General features: G+C 36.3%; 1 protein-coding gene across 1 annotated transcript in view; it reads right to left on the reverse strand.

Moving 5' to 3' along the window:
• Nucleotides 1-19,069, reverse strand: part of TMEM30A (transmembrane protein 30A) — a 49,295-nt gene that overhangs the window by 13,867 nt on the left and 16,359 nt on the right. The window contains exon 2 of the mRNA XM_027852942.1: nt 9,218-9,328. Within this exon, the coding sequence (XP_027708743.1) occupies nt 9,218-9,328 (111 nt within the window). The remainder of the gene's footprint in view (nt 1-9,217; nt 9,329-19,069) is intronic.

Consider the following 19,069-nt stretch of genomic DNA (forward strand, 5'->3'; position numbering starts at 1 on the left):
TTTTCCATTTGCAACCCCTTCAGTGCTTCTTAAACCACGGGTCATGACCCCACATGGAGTTGCAACCCACAATTTAAGAAGGACTGAATCATAGATGAAGATTCAGCAAAGGAGAATGAGAAGGAATGGATAGACAGGATGGAAGAAACCCAAGAAAATCCAGAGAGGCAAATATCAAGGATAGGATGTATAACAATGCCAAATACTCCAAAGAGGTCAAGAAAGATAAGGACTGAGAAAAGGCCATTAGTTTTGACAATTAAGATATCATTAATAGCTTTCGAAAGAGCAGCTGAGTATTGAGACCAGAAGTCAAAACAGCATGAGGTTTAGAGGACAATGAGAAGACAGGAAGCAGAGGCACCAAGTGTGGGCTCTCTTCCCCACTCCACAAGGAGTTTAGCTAAGAAAAGGAGGAGAGAGCTAAGATTAACTACTGGGTACTTTTTTAAGGATTGGGGGGAAGTCAGGCATGTTTGAAGGTGTCAGAAAGAAGCCCGAAGTTAGATAGTGGATGAGAATAGAAAGCATTATGCAGGAGAAAAAAGAAGGGTACATACAGCGAGGCTTCCAAGAAGGGACAACTCTTTAGAGACTGAAGTAAGAGAATAGATAAAGGGGATGGTGTCAGATGGATAGTGTCAGATGGATATGAGATGATGAGAAAAGAGGAAGTTCATGGTGAATGGATGTGACCTGCATGGTAAAATATGGGGCAAGGTCCTCATCTAAGGAGAGAGGATGTGGTGCTATGAGAGGCTTGAAGGGAGAAGCTTAATATAGCCACTGTGGTGAGCTGAATAGAGAATCAATTAGGGAGGAGTAAAAAGATTTTCTTGTTTTAGTGAGGGCCCAGTTAACAAACCTGTGGTGGCTTCAGTCAGTACAGTTGCTTGACTTTTTCCAGGTCCTTTTACCTACTTTTGAGTAGCAATGAAGGCAGACAAAACCTGGATTAATCTAGGTTTTGGGTTTTGCAAGGTATGATTAGATGGGTTAGCAGAACAAGGTATTCATGAACAGAAAACAGCATAGAATTGAAGTGATTCACAAGGAGTTGAGATTGGGAAGGGAAGAGAATGTAAACAAAGTAGGGTTAATAACCTAGGAAAATTCTCACAGATAGAGGGTTTAGAGGTCAACCTGAGGATGAAGCATAGGTTTAAGAGTTATAAAGTACAGTGAGAGATGGAGTGACTAAAGATCTAGTGAGATAAAATTCAATAGGGATAAAAGTAAAGTCTTGTCTCCTTCTGAAAAGGATATGTCGGTCCTGGTGGAGTGCAGGTCCTGGTGGAGTACAAATTCAATTTGAATCAGTGATATGATGTGACAGTCAAAAGGTGATGCAGTCTTGGGTTCCATTAAGAGGGTGCATAGTTTCCAGGAATAGGCATGTGATAACCCCACTTTACTCTGTTCTCATCAGATCTTGTATGGAAAGTAATGTCCAGTTCTGGACACTGGTTCAAGAAGCATGGGCAACAATAAATAGGAGACTATCCTGAAAAGGGTAACCAGTATGGTGAAAGGTCTTGACTTCATGACATATGAGGATGGATTGAAGGAACTGGCCATATTTAGGTGAAAGAAGATGAGACTCGGGAAGGAAACATGGCAGCTATCTTCAAATATTTGAAAGGCTGGCCTGTGGAAGGTGAGTTAGATTTATTCCATCAGGCTCCAAAGGATAAAACCAGGAACAAATAGAAATAAATTGCAAAGAGGCAAATTTAGGTTCAATTTCAGGAAGCAATTAGATCAGGGTAAAAGTGGAGTGACTTGCCTCAAAAAAATGGTTACGTTTCCCCTCCTCGCACCTCTTCAAGCAGAAGCTGGATGACCACTTGTTTGGTATATTATTGTGGGGATTCATATACAGAGATGTAGTAATGAGAGCTGAGTAGACTGAAGAACTGGGAAGTTAAGAGTATCTGAAGAAACATCATCAAGTATATTGAAGTCCCCTAGTATGAGGGAAGAATCCAGGATAGAGAGTTGGGACTGAGAGCCAGACAACAAACTCATTGAAAAAGGAAGAACAATGACCTGGGGTTAGTAGAAAACAGACATCAAGATCGGAATTGGGTTATAAATTTGGACAGAATGAACTTCAAAGGAGAAGATGTTACTGAATGATGGTGGTAGGAGTCTGGTAATGGCAATGAGGAAAAAGAAGCATTCTGACTCTCCCACTAAGATTGGACGTATAAGAGCACATTAAGTACAGTTTAAAGATGGCTAGGGATTTAGTGTCATTCAAAAGAAGCCAGGGGGTGGAAAATATATAATCCAGATGGATAAATGCTATGGGTGATCCATCCAGATATATATCATACTCTGAACAATAAGCAATTCTTTACCCATTTAGTTCAATTTTCACTTGGAAAGTACCTCCAGTCGAGTATTACAGGGAGTGATAGGCTGTGAGCTATTTAATATCTGTTATCAATGTTAAAGGCGTAGATAACATGCTTATCAAATTTGCAGTTGTGTGAGAAATACTGTTGTTCATCCTCTATTTCCAAAAAGAACCAATGACATCACAGGGTGATGTCTTGACTTGCTTGTGAATTGGATTTAAGTGAGGCAGAGCTGCATAAAGTTGTCAGCCTTACTCTCTCTTCCAGAGTCATCGAAGTCCAGTGGCGAGACAAAAGTCAAACACAACTGGCAATAGCCCAGGATGCAGTGGATGACCATGGGATCTTCAAATCCACAGCAACTTCAGCTGCCTTCATGGCCGTTAGAACGAATTGTTTTCTTATACCCATTCCACCATTCACATGCTTGGGGTAGACATCCCCATAACTCACCAACAAGTTTGAGGCCTGTCAGTTACCATCAATCTAGTTCAGCTGTCTGCCAAGATTGTTTTACTGGGGTGTGGCCACTATGTATGCTACAGCTTCTTGGCACCACAAGTGAGAGTTGAGTGCCAGGTGGACACCAACAGTGGATGAGCAGCCCTGAAAAAGGATTGGCAAGCACTCACACCAGAGGTGCTAATCATCCCTAAATACCCCACACACTCCTGTGAGAAACAGATAACATACTGGATGACAGTCGTGATCCGAAAAATTTTTTCACAGGATGAGAAAAATCTAATGGTTTTAATAACAAGTGAGCAGAATGATATGGAGAGTCAAAGTTAGTGCAGACTTGGGCTGCATTGAGGCATAGCATCCAGGAATAAGGGCATAAGAGTTCCGCTAACTTGGTCAAATAATATCTGGAGTACTGTGTTCAATTCTGGGTGCCAAAATTTAAGGATGATATTGATATGCTGGAAAGCATCCAAAAGAGGGTAACCATGAGCAGATAGTGAAGGGTCTGGAATCTGTGACAGAGAAGTGTCCTCAGGCACACATCTGACTGTTACTCCTTTACTTGATAAACTCCAAAGGCTCCTCACTGCCTCTCAGATCAAATATAAACTCCTCTCCTTGACATTTAAAGTACTTTACAACCTTGCCTCAATCTATCCAACCACATCGTACATTACCTCCCCTTCAGCCTTTCGTGATCCTCACAAACGGGCCCTCTCTTTCTGTTCTAACCCCCAGAATATTCTCCTTCCTTCCTCATTTGAGTTCAGAGCCTGGCTTACTGCTCATATTAGGACTCTTCAACATACATAATGATCTACCTTACATACACTAAATTCCCAATTCTTCAATCCACTCAATTCCCATTATCTACTTCTCTACCCCACCTCAGCTATACACAGTCACACCCTTAATCTTGCCATCACCTACAAGTTTTCCACTTCTTTGTCAATGAACCTCTCCAAATTCCTTTATCTCACCATAACCTTTTTTTCATATACTCTTTCCCCTTACCTTACAACCCCCAACAGTACTGGGTTTGTTTGGTTGGTTGGGATTTTTTGTCCTCACCATGACCTCTAATCCTTCCACTTCTCAGTTCTTTCCCAGGCCATCACCCCTGCTCTCTCTGAATTTTCCTTCCTTCCCTGACTCAATTTCTTGGTGAATCAGTTCAACTCCACACCATTCTCTATGCTCAATTACCCTCATCTGCCTGCCCTTGCACTGATCATGCCTTATCAAACCAACCCACCATCTGATTTACATGCTGCTGAACAGAGCTGTTGAAAGTTATGAAAACTGTGGTAACTGGGTTCACTACAAATTTGTTACATAATCTCAGCTGACTCTCACTGCGGCAAGGCAATCTTTTCTTATCTCCCTAAATGATTTATTTTCCTACTCACCACAGGGCTTACAAAAGTGCCTGACACACGGTAAGTACTTAAGAAATTCTTGTTGACTGATTGTTCCTCATACACAAGACTCCATCTCCCATCTCCACACTTTTACATGAGGTACCTACCATGTTTGGAATACATTCCCTCCTCATCTATGCTTCACAGAGTCCCTCTCTTCCTTCAAAAGGCAGCTCTGGTTGCGACTTCTACATAAAGCCTTTACTGATTTCTCCAACTGCAGATTCTCTACTTCCCAAACTACCTTGCATTAATTTTGTATACATTTGAATTTATTCACTTCATGTGTTTATATTTACATATTTGTACTTGTGGTCTCTCCTATTAGAATGTAAACTTCTTAAGAGCAGGGTTTATTTAATTATTTGTATCCCCAATACCTAGCACAGTAATTGGAGACAAAATACAATAAGTAAAGTGTTATCATGTATTCTCTCTCCCTTTCAGTGAACTCTGGAACTATGAAGATGTGGTCTGCTGTAGAATATGTTCACAAAAGCCTGTCTATTACATTCTCACTTATTCATCAAGAATGCTATCAATGCATGTGTAAATTATCCTTATAAAAATGTTGTAAAGACAGAAAAGTGAGAATAAAAGCCCTAAGTTGTTTTCCAAGCTTTTGATACCCCTCCCCTATTTCAGACATTCCCTGTCAACTGATCTCTCAGGTCCCTCAATAATTGTTTCTCCTCTAAGCACATATCTTTACTTGGTCTAGACCAGCTGATCTTCACATCTTTGTTTTCTTCAGCGCCATTTTTCTTTCTCTATACAGCACATAAAGAATGTAACATTGTAATCCATGTGTGTTGGTTCCATTATCCTTGAAAGTTAAAAGAATTTGTTATAAAAATCTATACAGATCTTTTCCATTTTGACCTATTTGTTGTTGTTCTTCCACCTTTATCTTTAAATGTCCTCGGGATGACTTTATTAAGTTTTTTGCCCAGCTTTCCTTCAACCTGTTTCTTCCTCCATTGTTTCTCATTGTTTTAGGAGGCAATGGTGCTCAAGATCTTCAACTATTTGCTTTTAGAAATAAAAAATTATTCTAAACTAGAGTTGATTTTGGTTGCCATATCTCCCCAGTTGGTAAGGAGATCAAATATTTATGAGTTGAGGCAATTTCTAGCTGCCTTTGTGATCTCCTTGTTATGACAACTGATTTACATCAATTAAACTTCTATTTAGGAAATGTTTTTAATCTGTGTCAAAGTCCATTCCTGTGTCACAGCCTACACTTTAGCATCAACAACTCATTTAAATTGATATGTTAGAACTGTTTTAACTGCATGCTATACTTTGACATGAGTTTTCTATAAAGACTTTAAAAAGCCTTTAGCCTTTCATTTTTTACTCCAGAAGCATATTTTCCAAGATAGTTTAGCTACATTCCCTTATGCCTATCCTGGCACTGAAACCACTGGTTATCAAATTTGTCGATTTAATTTGGAGGATTTGTAGAATTCTTCATATCCTTTCTCTGCCTCATCCTCTGCAAAAGATGGTGGGACATGAGCAGCAACTATCTTCATCACAATTTGTAAATCCTGATCATGTAACAATGTAGAAGCTCATCAAGTAAAGAATGGCTAAACAAATTATGGTTACATGAATGTAATAGAATATTGCTCTATCTTAGGAAAAGATGAATATGAAGAATCTGGAGAAGCACAGGAAAATGTATATGAACTGATACAAAGTAAACTTAGCAGAACCAGGAAAACAATATACACAAGGACTACAATGATATAAATATTACCAATATAAAACCATAACTGAATGTTGTATAGTTATCATAACCAAGCTGGGTCTCAAAGATGAGGAAATGTACCAGCATCCTTTTATTTACAGAGGTTACAGGCTAAGGTTATATAACATTATACATATAATCACAGCTGGTTGACGGATATGTTAGTTTTGTTCAACTGCTTTCCCCCTTTCTTTTTTATTCTTTATTCCAAGAGATGACGTGCTGCCTAGGAAAAGGGGAGGAATACATTTGGGAATAAAGGCGATACAAAAACAAGAGAGATCAACAAAAATTTAAAACAAAAAAAGAATGCTCACTAGGAGCACTGAAATACTAGATGAGTAAATGTCCCATGAAATGATATATTTCATTGCACAATAAACCAACTCTATCAATTCCTTTAATTGACTCTCCAAAGAAAACCTGTAAGCCATCCTTTCACATACCTGCAACTATCTTTTGTCTTCTGGTTTCATCTTTAGCAAGAACATCAAGATCAACATAATTCAATTCCTTAAACAGTACATCTATCTACTCTGCAATCAATGGATAAGAATCTCACATTTAGTATACCAACATTAAAGTTATGGTTTACAGATGCTCTACCATAGTGATATCCAATTCAAATAAACAATATAAACAAATAAATTCAAATTAACAATACTTAAGGATCCCCACGGTTGCATATTGACTTAACAGAACCACATACTATCATTATCTATGTTTTATTGTATTTTCATTTATTTTGTTAAATATTTCCCAATTATATTTTAATATGGTTTGGGCTGCACTTTGAAGTATATGGTGGGCTACATTTGGCCCATAAGCCAAGCGTCTGACATATTTGTTCTACAAGACATAGTACCTATTGCCTCCTCATCCACCACTTTGCCACTATTATTACACAAGTTGAAAGGGAGCTACAAAGGATAGAAGACCATTTTGTATTTTTGTTTCATGATTTGCCATGGCTAAAAAGTTCCTTAATTGGTTGGGCTACTGGTACTGAGATTTTCTGTAATTAAGCTAGGCCCTTTCTTAAAAAGCAAATATAATCTGTCCCTAGAAGTATGTTCAAAGCCTTCTCAGCATGGCAGAACCCGCCAGAGCCTATGCTCTACCAGCAGAATCTTTGATGACCCAGGGTTACCATACATGTAACAATGAAGCACCTGAATCAAACTTTTTAAACTGTATCTTAAAAATATATAATGTAGTTCCTGATTCTTTCTAATTTCAACTGAGTGTTCTCCCCAATTGGCCCAAACAGAAAAGTTTTACTTTATTTCAGTATCAGTCTTATTATCATTCCTTCCCACATCTATATGTATAGTAGATAAATTTCCTAAATAAGAATATTTATAAGTATAAAAATTAATATTATACTTCAACAATGAGCAAAATAAAACAGTACTTTAATATATTCAGTAAAGCCAACTTTGAAACAAAATAATTTTTAAGTGAATTATTTAAATTACTATTGAGGCACTGTCCAGAATCTCTCTTAAAAGAATAGATATTTATAAAAATACTGAGTCTCTTTCTCTTTTCTAGTTCCTACTGCACTATCAAAATTCTTGTATTCCATAAAAAGGGGAATTCTAACTGCATATATGAGGTCTTATTCCTCTAACATTTTCCTATATTTAAAAAGATGTTTAGTTTTCCACTTAAAACTGTCAAATTATACAAGCCTTGGCTTTCTGGAGAAAAAAAAAATGTTCAAAGGAACCCTTGCAATTTTTATAGTAAAATTTTATAACAAATATTCATGAAACTATGATGTGATGAAATTATATAATAAAAACTATTAAAAAATTCAATTTTAGAAACAGCACTGTAAATTTAATCTAGTAAAAGAAAAAAATCAAGCACTTTCCAATGAATACTGAGACAAAATAACTTACTTGCATTGTTTTGGTGATCTGACAGTACATTAGTCCAATTCACAAAGTCTGCTTAGGGCTTGTGATGGAACACAGAACCCACAAGAGTGAATCTGTAGATAATTACCTTTGCAGAATAGAAGTTCTGAAATAAGTGTTTTAAATGGGGAGAAATATGAAACCAGAGCCTCAAAATCTATTCAATCCTCTTTCATCTTAGGTTTGCTGCTCTAACAATACTAAGAATATAAAATCCTTAACAATATGCCTACCATTTGAAAAAATTAACATTTTAGTTGAGTTTACATGTTATCAGTGTTGATAAATAGTAAGAGCTTTAAATTTCTGCCATTTTTATAGGTTTGTACTTTTCAAGTGCTTCCTGAGATGTTATTATTATCCATCTCTCATTTTGGTACAATAACATCAATAGCCACGAGAGGGCAGATGCCTCAGAATTCTAAAGAACAGAAAAATGACTTCTGTTTCTAAGTCAAAGAAATCAAGAAGGCATATTCAGAAATGTAGAATGTGAACTATGAATATAATTTGATCTACTGGGAAACAATCAACTGAAGCTCTATTTTCAAACGACTAGGGAGACTGAACTGGTAATACTGGCTCTCCAATCCCACAGTAAGTTCCATACCTTTACACTGACATTGCAAAGAAGACTGTTTTTTGTTGTTGTTGTTGTTGTTTTTGTTAACTCCATCATCAGAAAAATGGATGTGAAGTTGAAAAGCAGAGAGGGAAAAAGACAGGACAAGTAAGTGGCAACTGCTTATAAAAGCAGATGAGAGCAATAATGTTTGTTTCTTTTCTTATGCTTTAACTTTTAACAAAAAAAGTAATACAAATAAAGACAGCAATATGCTTTCTAAAATAAAATTTGCATTGATATTAAAACTTTTATCACAATGCCAAGTACAAAGTACAGAAATTATGAACAAAAGCTCAAGTAGAAATTATATATAACTTTAAGTACAAAGAGTTTTTGCACAGGAGAATCTAAATAAAGTAAGCTGCCTTTAGTCAACATTTCAGATAAAAAATATAAAAATATAATAATTGTATTATTTGGAAAACAGGATTTGAGCATATTATTTCATGGCTGATTTAATATCTATTGATTACTAAAATGTACAAACAACTAAACAAAAAAGTAAAATATATGGTCCACATATATTTTTAGCTTCCTAAAAAAAAGATGAGGTACTTTTCCCACAAGAGGAAGAATTACTGAAATATAAAATTATTTTCTTATCTTATAAAACCACAAATTTAAAGTTTGTTTTTCTATTCAAACTCCTTTGAAATACAGACCTCAAACGGCTGTTCCAATGTGAAGCTTATGTTGCAAATGCAGGGTTTTGTATCATTCCGGAGCAAACACTTATTGCAGGGATCTTTTTCATCTGTTCCAGTATAGTCAATCTGCAAGAAGAAAAATGATAATCACTACCCAATAAGGAAAAGCTGCTAAAATACTGAAATACCTTACTACAAAGAGAGAAAATTAGTCCACACCAAGTAATTTAAAGCACTGTGCTAATTTTTAACATTGTCACATGTAGACAATAATAGAAAAAAAAAACCCAGTAACAAGAATATTAAACTTTTAAAAATTCTAAAAACATTCTATACATCCTAACTTCTGTTGTTAAACACATTTACCTTTGTATACATCTCCATCACAATATTTCTAGTGAAAACATATTTATGGATAAGATGTACAAGTTTATAAATACTTACAGAAAACACAAAGTATAAGTTAAGATGTCTGAATTTTAGAATACATGAAAGTAATAAATCAGTTGCTACTTATATAATATTAATACTTTTTGTACCTTGAACAAGTTACTCCTTTTCCAGGCATACTCCCTTTTTCTTCTTTCCTCTTCTCTCTCTCTCTCTCTCTCTCTCTCTCTCTCTCTCACATATATCCTCTATAAATGTGCTGGACCAAGTATTCTTACTGAGGCACAGATAAAACCACATCAGTCAAAAAGCTCCACTGTTTCCTATTGCTTCTATAATAAAATACAAATTCTTCTGTCTGGATTTCAAAGTCCTTTACAATATAACTCCAGTCTATCTTCCTGGGCTTATTCTTCATTCTTCTTCTTCACGCACTCTATGCTCCAAGCCAACTGGACTACCTGCTGTTCTTTCCACTAACATCTCATCTCTCATGACTGTGCCTTTGCATAATTTATCCTTTAGCCCTAAAATGTGCTCCCTTCACAACCCTCTTTTTAATATCCCTAGCTCCCTTTACAGCTCAACTCAAAAACCACCTCTTATATGAGTTCTTTCCTAATTCCCTGGCCTGCTAGTAGCTTCTTACATTGAATTTACTTTCAGGTGTACGTGTTTTTGTCAACAGAATAAATTCGGGAAGGTATAATAATAGCACTTATACAGCTCTTAAAAGTTTGAAAAGCACTGTACATGTTATATCATTTGATACAACTATCTTGTTCAAATAACATCTCCATTTTACAGATAAGGAAACTGAGTCTGTGAGTGGTTACATAACATATCCAAGGTCATACATCTAGTAAAATATCTGAGGCATATTCACACTCAGGTCTTCCTGACTGCAGGTTCAGCTCCTATCCACTCCTATCCCTAGCTAGGTATAGTCTAATAAGTAGTAGACTAATAGAAGTAGCTTAATAAACGCCTATTGATGGATAAGCTGGAAGCATTCCAATAAGATCAGGGGTGAAACAAGGATGTCCATTATCACCACTGTTATTCAATATTGTGTTAGAAATGTTAGCTGTAGCAATTAGAGAAGAAAAAGAAATTGAAGAAATTAGAATAAGCAAAGAAGATATATTTAGAGAATCCTAGAGAATCAAGTAAAAAATTACTTGAAATAATAAACAAATTTAGCAAAGTTGCAGGCTATAAAATAAACCCACACAAATCATCAGCATTTCTATACATTACCAACAAAGCCCAGCAGCAAGAAATAAAAAGAGAAATTCTACTTAAAATTACTGTAGATACTGTAAAATATTTGGGAATCTACCTGCCAAAACAAAACCAGGAACTATATGAACACAATTAGAAAACACTTTTCACACAAATAAAGTCAGATCTAAATAACTGGAAAAAATATCAGTTGCTCATGGAAAGGCCGAACTAATGTAATAAAAATGACAATTCTGGCTAAATTAATTTACTTATTCAGTGCCATACCAATCAAACTACCAAAAAATTATCTTATAGAGCTAGAAAAAATAACAAAATTCATCTGGAAGAACAAAAAGTCCAGAATATCAAGAGAACTAATGAAAAGAAATGCAAGGGAAGGTGGCCGAGCTATACCAGATCTTAAACTGTATTATAAAGCAGCAATCATCAAAACTACTTGGTACTGGCTAAGAAATAGAGTGGTGGATCAGTGGAATAGGTTAGGTATACAAGACACAACAGTCGATGCCTATACTAATCTACTACTTGATAAATCCAAAGACTCCAGCTTCTGGGATAAGAAATCACTATTTAGCAAAAACTGCTAGGAAAACTGGAAAAATGTATGGCAGAAACTGGGCATGGACCAACATTTATACCCTATACCAAGATAAAATCAAAATAGGTACATGATTTAGATATAAAGACTGATACTACAAGCAAACTAGAAGAGCAAGGGATAGTTTACCTTTCATATCTATGGAGAAGGGAAGAATTTGTGACCAAACGAGAGAGAGAGAAAACATTATGAAATGCAAAATGATAGTTTTGATTACATTAAATTTAAAAGTTTTTGCACAAAAAACAATGCTTATTGATAAATTAACTGACATCTCATCTGTTACTTAATTTTGACTGTTTTCCAATGAATTTTTCAACAACCTCTTCTATGTGTACTGTTACATTCCAAGGATCTCTTAAGCCCTTTATAGAACTTCACAGAATTTCTCTACCTTCTCATCATCTAAAATATATATATATTGATATAGCAACTGTCATTACTTTCTTATCAGTATTACTGCAAATGTTTATTAACCAACAAACATTTATTAAGTGCATACTGTGTACCAGGCACTACGCTTAAGTACTGGAGATACAAAAACAAAGGAAAACAAGTTCTTGCTCTCAAGATGCTTACATTTAGTGGGAAATACAACCTGTAGACAAAGAATGTACAAAATGAATATAAGGTTGTTTTGGGAGAGTGTGTACCTATGGTTGAGGAAAACCAGGAAAGATTTCGTGGAGAAGTAGGTCCTTGAGGTGAGTGAGTCTTGAATGAAACCAGAGGGATTCCAAGACTAGTGGTGAGGAGGAAGTGCCTCCCAGGCATAGGGTACAGTAAGTACAAAGTCATGAAGGTGGGAGATAAGAGTGTCTGTAGTATTTGCAGCACAGTGAATAGTCCAATAGATCACAGAATGCAAGGAGGTGAATAAAGTGAAAGAAAATCAGAAAGGTAAAAAGTGGCCAAAGCTTATCATGAGCACTTCAGCCTAAAATAATTAAATATCCTATGAAACAATGTTTATTACTGCCTTTGCAAGATAAAAGTAGCAAACTTGTAAAAATTATAGTTGGCATTTACTGATGCCCTTCTTTTTCATACAGATGATCTACTAGCAAAAGGCCTTTCTCCCATCAGGTATTCTTAACTATTTTTTAATGGGACCCTTTGGAAACATGGTGACCTATAGATCTCTTCTCTGAATATTTTTAAATGCATAATATTGAGTACCTATAATTACAAAGGAAATCAATTATATATAGAAATAGTTACTAAAATATTTTTTAAAAAAGTTTACAGACCCCAGGCTAAGAATTTATCCTCTAGATCTAATTATATTTCATGGTCACCATCACAGTACTCCAATTATCCATCTATTAACTCTCATTTTTGCTACATGGCTAGTTTACTTCCTTTCCCAGTCATACAATATCAATGGAAGAAATGACAATATGAATAATAATTTCACATAAAAGTTTAACTAATATAAACTCAATGACCATAATAAGGAAACCAAAAAAGCTAAAAAAGTATATTAATCAGTACACATTTGACTGACTTGGCAAGGGGAGAAATACAGCAATCAAGGACAATGTTGGCCTAGAATATAAATCCAACTGTAAAATTTGAGGGAGAAAGTTAATAGAAAATTGAGTCATGTGACTTCATATAACAAAGAGCAAGGGATAACATGGAGGAAAGCTCACGTAATCCACTGGAATGCTGGTGATGTTAAGAGAAAACAAAGGTGGCCCCTAACACACTGGGTAGGCCTACTGCCATGAGGTGGGCATAAAGGTTTTGCAATCTTCACTACAAGAAACAATAACATGGATAAACTCTGGGATATATTTGAGTATTCTAGTACAGAGTATCCCTTAAATCACTGCTTGCATATAGGTCATTATAAATAAGATGCAGGGTACTCACACCCACTTTCTATCTTTGTGATAAGAAAAAAATGCTACTAAAAACATTTTTGTACACTGAGGTCCTTCTCCTTCTTCTCTGAGAGATGTGACCAGTAGTAGAATCACTGAATCAAAAGCTATGCAGTACTATTTGCTATTTTTTTTCTTCTGTTGTGTTTTGTTGCCTCTTTCTGGTGGTTCCTCCTATTGGTTCTAATTCTTACTTACAACATCACTAATGAGAAAATATGTTTAATAGGAATGTATATCAGATTATCCGCCGTCTTGGGGGGGGGGAGAAAAATTTAAAACTCAAAAGCTTATGGAAGTGATTGTTGATAAATCAAAATAATTTTTTAATTCTCTAAATTTTTTAAAATAATTTTAATTGTTTAATTTTTTTAAAAAAGCTATGCAGAGTTTAGTGACTTTTCAGATAGAGTTCCAAAATAATTTTCAAAGTGAGTTGCTGATTAACAACTTTGGATTCTTCAGAGATTATAATGTTCCAAGATTTGTAATCATACAGCATCACCAGGAAAATGTCTGTAGTAAAAAATGTTTGTAGAAGCTTGAAGTAGTTAAAAGTACTGCTTCATTTCCCAAATAAAGTCTAGCCTACTTTCTTCCCCTTTTTAGTACTGAACTAAACTTCCTATCTTCATTGTGAAGTACTTGGCCTGGTTATAATACATACAGAAGTGCTAACACATTTGAATGTTCTTCCAAATGTGTATCAGAAGTCTAGCCAGGGGTGGGAAACCTGTGGCCTCAAGGCCACATGTAGCCCTCTAGGTCCTCAAGTGTGGCCCTTTGACTGAATCCAAACTTCACAGAACAAATCCTTTTATTAAGGGAATTATTAAAAAGATTCCCCACCCCTGGTCTAACCATTAAGACTATTTTCATCCATTTTTTCCCTGTGTAAATTATTGTTGTTTGTCCCTTCGTTCTTAAAGACAATCAATGACAACATGAGGGTGATCTCTTGACTTCGGTGAATTGGGTACAAGTGAGGCAAAACTGTGCAAAGTTGTCAGCTTCACCCTCTCCTCCAGAGACACTAAAATCCAGTGGTAAGACAAAGGTCAAAATGACTGACAGTGGTCCAGTCTGTGATGGGTGATGCTGGCCTTTTTAAATTAAGGTCTTTCCCAGGTCACAATTTGTCTGAGGTCATGCCCATTCAATGACTAAGGGATAGGTAAGTAGAGACAAAAAAATGACTCCACTTAAGATATCCATCTGGGAGGGGAAGATCCTCAGAGTTTCTGGCCAGAACACAAAAAAACTGCTCTTTATACTCATTCTAAGCCATCAGGAAGGTATAAGGAATAATCAAAAAGATCAGGAAAAGGTTTCTACTTTTTTTATTTAGGGCTCCCAGGGTGTGTTCATAATTAACCAATGACTTGGGAGCCAAGTTTCCAGGAAACAGAAATTTGGCCTGAGGACTGGCCTTAAAAGGGAGTGCGATGCAGAAACTTAGAAAGAATATAATGTTTTTGCATGATTTCATATGAATAATGGCTATCACATTTCTTGCTTTTTCAATGGGTAGGGGAAGGGTGGAGGGAGAAAGAATTTGGAATAGAAAAAATTTTTTTTAAAGTTAAACAATAAGGAGGTCAGAGAAAAGGACTGTGGTGGTCTAGACCAGAGGTGTCAAACACCTCTGTACATAATGTACAATCACAAAGATCTAAGCATCTTTACTTGTAAGTCACAGTGCAGGTACTATTATATATGACTCCCGCCCTCAAAAAGATAATTGGGCAAGACAGGACAAAGCTAAATAATATAAGGGAGCAGAATGCCAAATGGCTAGTAGAAACTGTAAGTGCTAACTAAAGAAGCTCAGAAAATAGACTATTGGGACTAGTTAAGTTTCAGAAGGGATAGGATCTGAGCTGTATCTTCAAAGATACAGGTAGGTAGAGAGAAAAAGACAAGCAGGAGGGACAACATTTATCACGATGTGGTAGAAACAGAACTGCTCTTCAGAGAACCAAAGTTGGTTCAATGAGTGTACCACGGGCTGCCTCTATGACTTAATTACTTATAGCTTAAGTTTTCTCTTCTCAAAAATGTTTAATAGGATTATAAGAATCAAATGGAATAGTGCATATCAATAGTGCATTTTGAAATTATCAAGTGCTACTAAGTGTAAGGAGGTAGTGGTTGTGAGACCAAAGACAAATCACTTAATTCCCAGTGCCCCAGGCAACTCTCTAAAACTAACGTAAGAATGGAGAGTCATTGACTGACCTTCACTAGTGGAGTTTTCATACATAAGTCCTGACTCCCACTTACCCCATCAAAAAAAAAAAAAAATTCAAAGGTAGGAGAACTGGATCGTTTAGGTGTGTTTAGGTGTTTGCTTTTCGTTTTGTTTTCTTTTCCTTTTGTTTGGGGGAAGCGGGAAAGAGGTGTTAGATCCCCTAAGACCAGTTTGGCTGAAATGGTAAGTTAATAAAGTAAAGTACTTAATAAAATTAGTTAGAAAAGTTGGGAGTCAGACTACACAAGTCCTTGCCTACCAAGCTAGGAAGTTAGACTTTATCCTATAGGCAATGCAGAGACATTGAATGCTTCTTAACAAGTGAAAGTTGTTTATGCACGTGTTAATAAAATGTCATTATTTGTTATCATACCATCTTAGATTTGTAAAGCTTTCCAAAGTGCTTTCACATTCTTTATCTATTTTGATCCTCATAGCATTCCTGGAGGACAGACAAGGTACTTATTATTTCCATTTTATAGAGAAAGACAAGCAAATAATAGCAAAATAGTTAAGAGATTTGCCCACAGTTTAGGACCAGGAAAGGCTAAGACTCCTAATCCTGTGTTGTTCCCAATATACTACATCTTGACTATTCTTAATATGGGTCAGCCAGAGTTCTATGGTAATGGGATAACCTCTGCTCTCTAATACTAGTGTGACCCTAGACAAGTCATTTCATTTTTCTGGGCCCCATGCATCCTCAATTGTAAAGTGAGTGGGTTTGATTAGATGCCCCTTCCTAGTTCTAAATTTCTGATTCTACAGTTAGATGAGAAGCAATGTGGCAGTGGACAGAGAGCCAGCCTCAGAGCTACTCAGACCTAGGGTTCAAGTCCCCACTTTGACATACAAAGGGTATGTGACTCGGTGCAAGCCACATAACCTCTTAGGTTTGGGGCAACTCTCTATGATTGATTATTGCAGAGAAGGTGCCAGCATACATTGGTAGAAGTTTCCTCATGGAGAGGGGCTCCCTACAACCACAAATTTTATTATTTCAAATAAAAGTTGGTTCTCTCTCCCTACCCCTCCACCCCCAACCCACAATTAAGAGCTAAGCATCACAAGTAGCCTTCACTAAGGTCCTGTTTCAGACTCCTCATTCTAGCTTTAAAGGACACTTAGATTGAAGTGTCCTGATGAGCTAGGCAATACTTCTAGGCCTGAGAAAACTAAGACAAAAGATATTTCAGAAGTTTATTCACATTCTACTAGAGAAATACAACTTGTACACATATAGATACAAAGTAAAAATAATTGGGGGGGAGGTCAAGAAAAGCCTCCTGTAGAAAAAACACACCTGAGTTGTATATTAAAGGAAGCTAGAGATTCTAGAGTTCACTGTAAACACTGCTGAACTAACTAGCTGTGCAAAAAAGCACAATGAGAAATGCAATATGTATGGAAAATCGCCAGCATGCAAGTTTGACCAGAATGGGAGGAATGAAATAACATGAAATAAGTCTGCAAAAGCATGTGGGACCCAGACTGGGAAGAGTTATAAATATTAGGCTGAAGATTTTTATATTTTATCCTAGAAATAACAGGAGGCCACTCTAGATTTTGAGGTGATGAATTATATGGTCAATTGGTCAATAAATATTTATTAAGTGCTTACTATACACCAGGCATTATAGCCAAATCTATGCTTTAAGAGTACTAATTTGGCAGCTATGTGAAGGATGGATTGGAGGGGGAGAAAACTTAAAGCAAGGGGTCTGCTACTACAGTTTTCTCTGTAAGGAATAGAGGTAAAAGCTATGTGTATGTGACTGGAGAGAAGAGGACTGATGAAAATGATGGCATGGCTGGAGAAGCAACAAGACTTGGTAAATTACTGAATATGGTGAGGGAGTGAAAGGAAAGATTCAAGGAAAGACAAGTTTTGAGGAAGGTTAGGTTTGTGAGGAAATATAGTAAGTTCCATTTTTTCAATCAATCAGCAAACATTTATTTGGCTCTTACTATGTGTCAGGCACTGTGCTAAGTGCAGGGGATATAAAAAGTGGTAAAAGACATATTACAACTGGACATGTTAAAATTCCTGTGGAATATCCATGCAGAGATGGCAAGCAAATAGTTGGTAATGAGGGACTAGAGGACCTGGGAGAGATAAACAAATCTGGCAGTCATCTGCATAGACTAAACCCATGGAATCTGATGAGATCATCAAGGCCCAGAACAGGTGGGAAGACCATACTGAATGGGTAGGAGAGGTAATATTACCACTGAGGTGTGAAGTTTAAAAAGTTCAAGAGACATAATTTCGAGGTAATTTAATAATTTTACTAACAACGCTGGCATGTTTTGTTAATAAAGGTATGGTCATTTGGCCATCTCTCTTTAAACCAAAGACAATTATGGTGGTGGGCTCACAGCTTATGTAACCTTGGAAAAGGATGTTCCCGAGGGTGGCAATCAATTCAGATTGGTTAACAATTAATGAGAGAATGAATATTACAATGAGGGTCTTGGAGTGACACCACTTCAAAGAGACCCTTTGGGCAATCTATTCAAAGAATTTATCCCACCCAAACCTGAGTAGAGCACAATGGCTTCCCCACTTTGGTGGGGTCTGAACAAGATTGTCAAGAAAGTTAATCCAATTTCATTATCAGTAATATCCTTCAAGAGACTGAACTTTTGAAATCAGGGGTTTAGAAAAAGAAGGGAACTCTGGATCTCCCAAAATCATTGTTCATTAATAATCATTTCTCTCATTGGTAGTGTGGTAAATACAAGTTCCCTTTTGATAATATTTTACTTATATAACATACCCTTTATGAATATGAAATATCTTAAAAGAACACTAGACTGAATGATAAAGTCTGATTTCTTTAAAAATATGAATATAAAATGAGAACAAAAAAAGGTAAGAGATCCTATAACTTTCCAAACCAAAATTTCCTTCCCTGGTCACCATTCCCCTACACAGCTTGTCTCCCTCTATTGGATTGTACGCTCTTTAATGGAAGGGGCTGTCTGCTTTATATTTGTATCCCCAGTTAACACAGTGCTAGGCATATAGTAAGCACTTAATAAATGCTTTTTCATTCATTTACTCCCAAAAATGTGAAATGGATCAAGAGAAGGAAAGAAGCATTTCTATAGCACCTACTACGTGCCAGGCACCATTTTAAGTGCTTTTTACAAATATTATTCTCATTTTACCCTCACATCAACCCTGTGAAGTAGGTACTAATAATTATTATCTCCATTTTACAGCTGAGGAAACTGAGGAAAATACAAGTTAAGTGACTTGCCAAGGGCCACACAGCTAGTAAATGTCTGAGGCTGGATTTGAACTCAGGTGTTCCTGACTTCAGGCCCAGCACTCTATCTACTGTGCCACCAGCTGCCTCAACACTAGTCTGGAATATAACTTCACATGTAAAATTTCACATCAGAGGATGATGAAAGATTTTGAGTAATATCACTTCATAAAACACCAAGAAACAGTGTGGGGAAAACAAGTTTAAAGAAATCTC

This window comes from Vombatus ursinus, unplaced genomic scaffold (assembly GCF_900497805.2).
Source record: "Vombatus ursinus unplaced genomic scaffold, bare-nosed wombat genome assembly UNPS02009835.1, whole genome shotgun sequence".
In the NCBI taxonomy this organism is placed as follows: Eukaryota; Metazoa; Chordata; class Mammalia; order Diprotodontia; family Vombatidae; genus Vombatus; species Vombatus ursinus.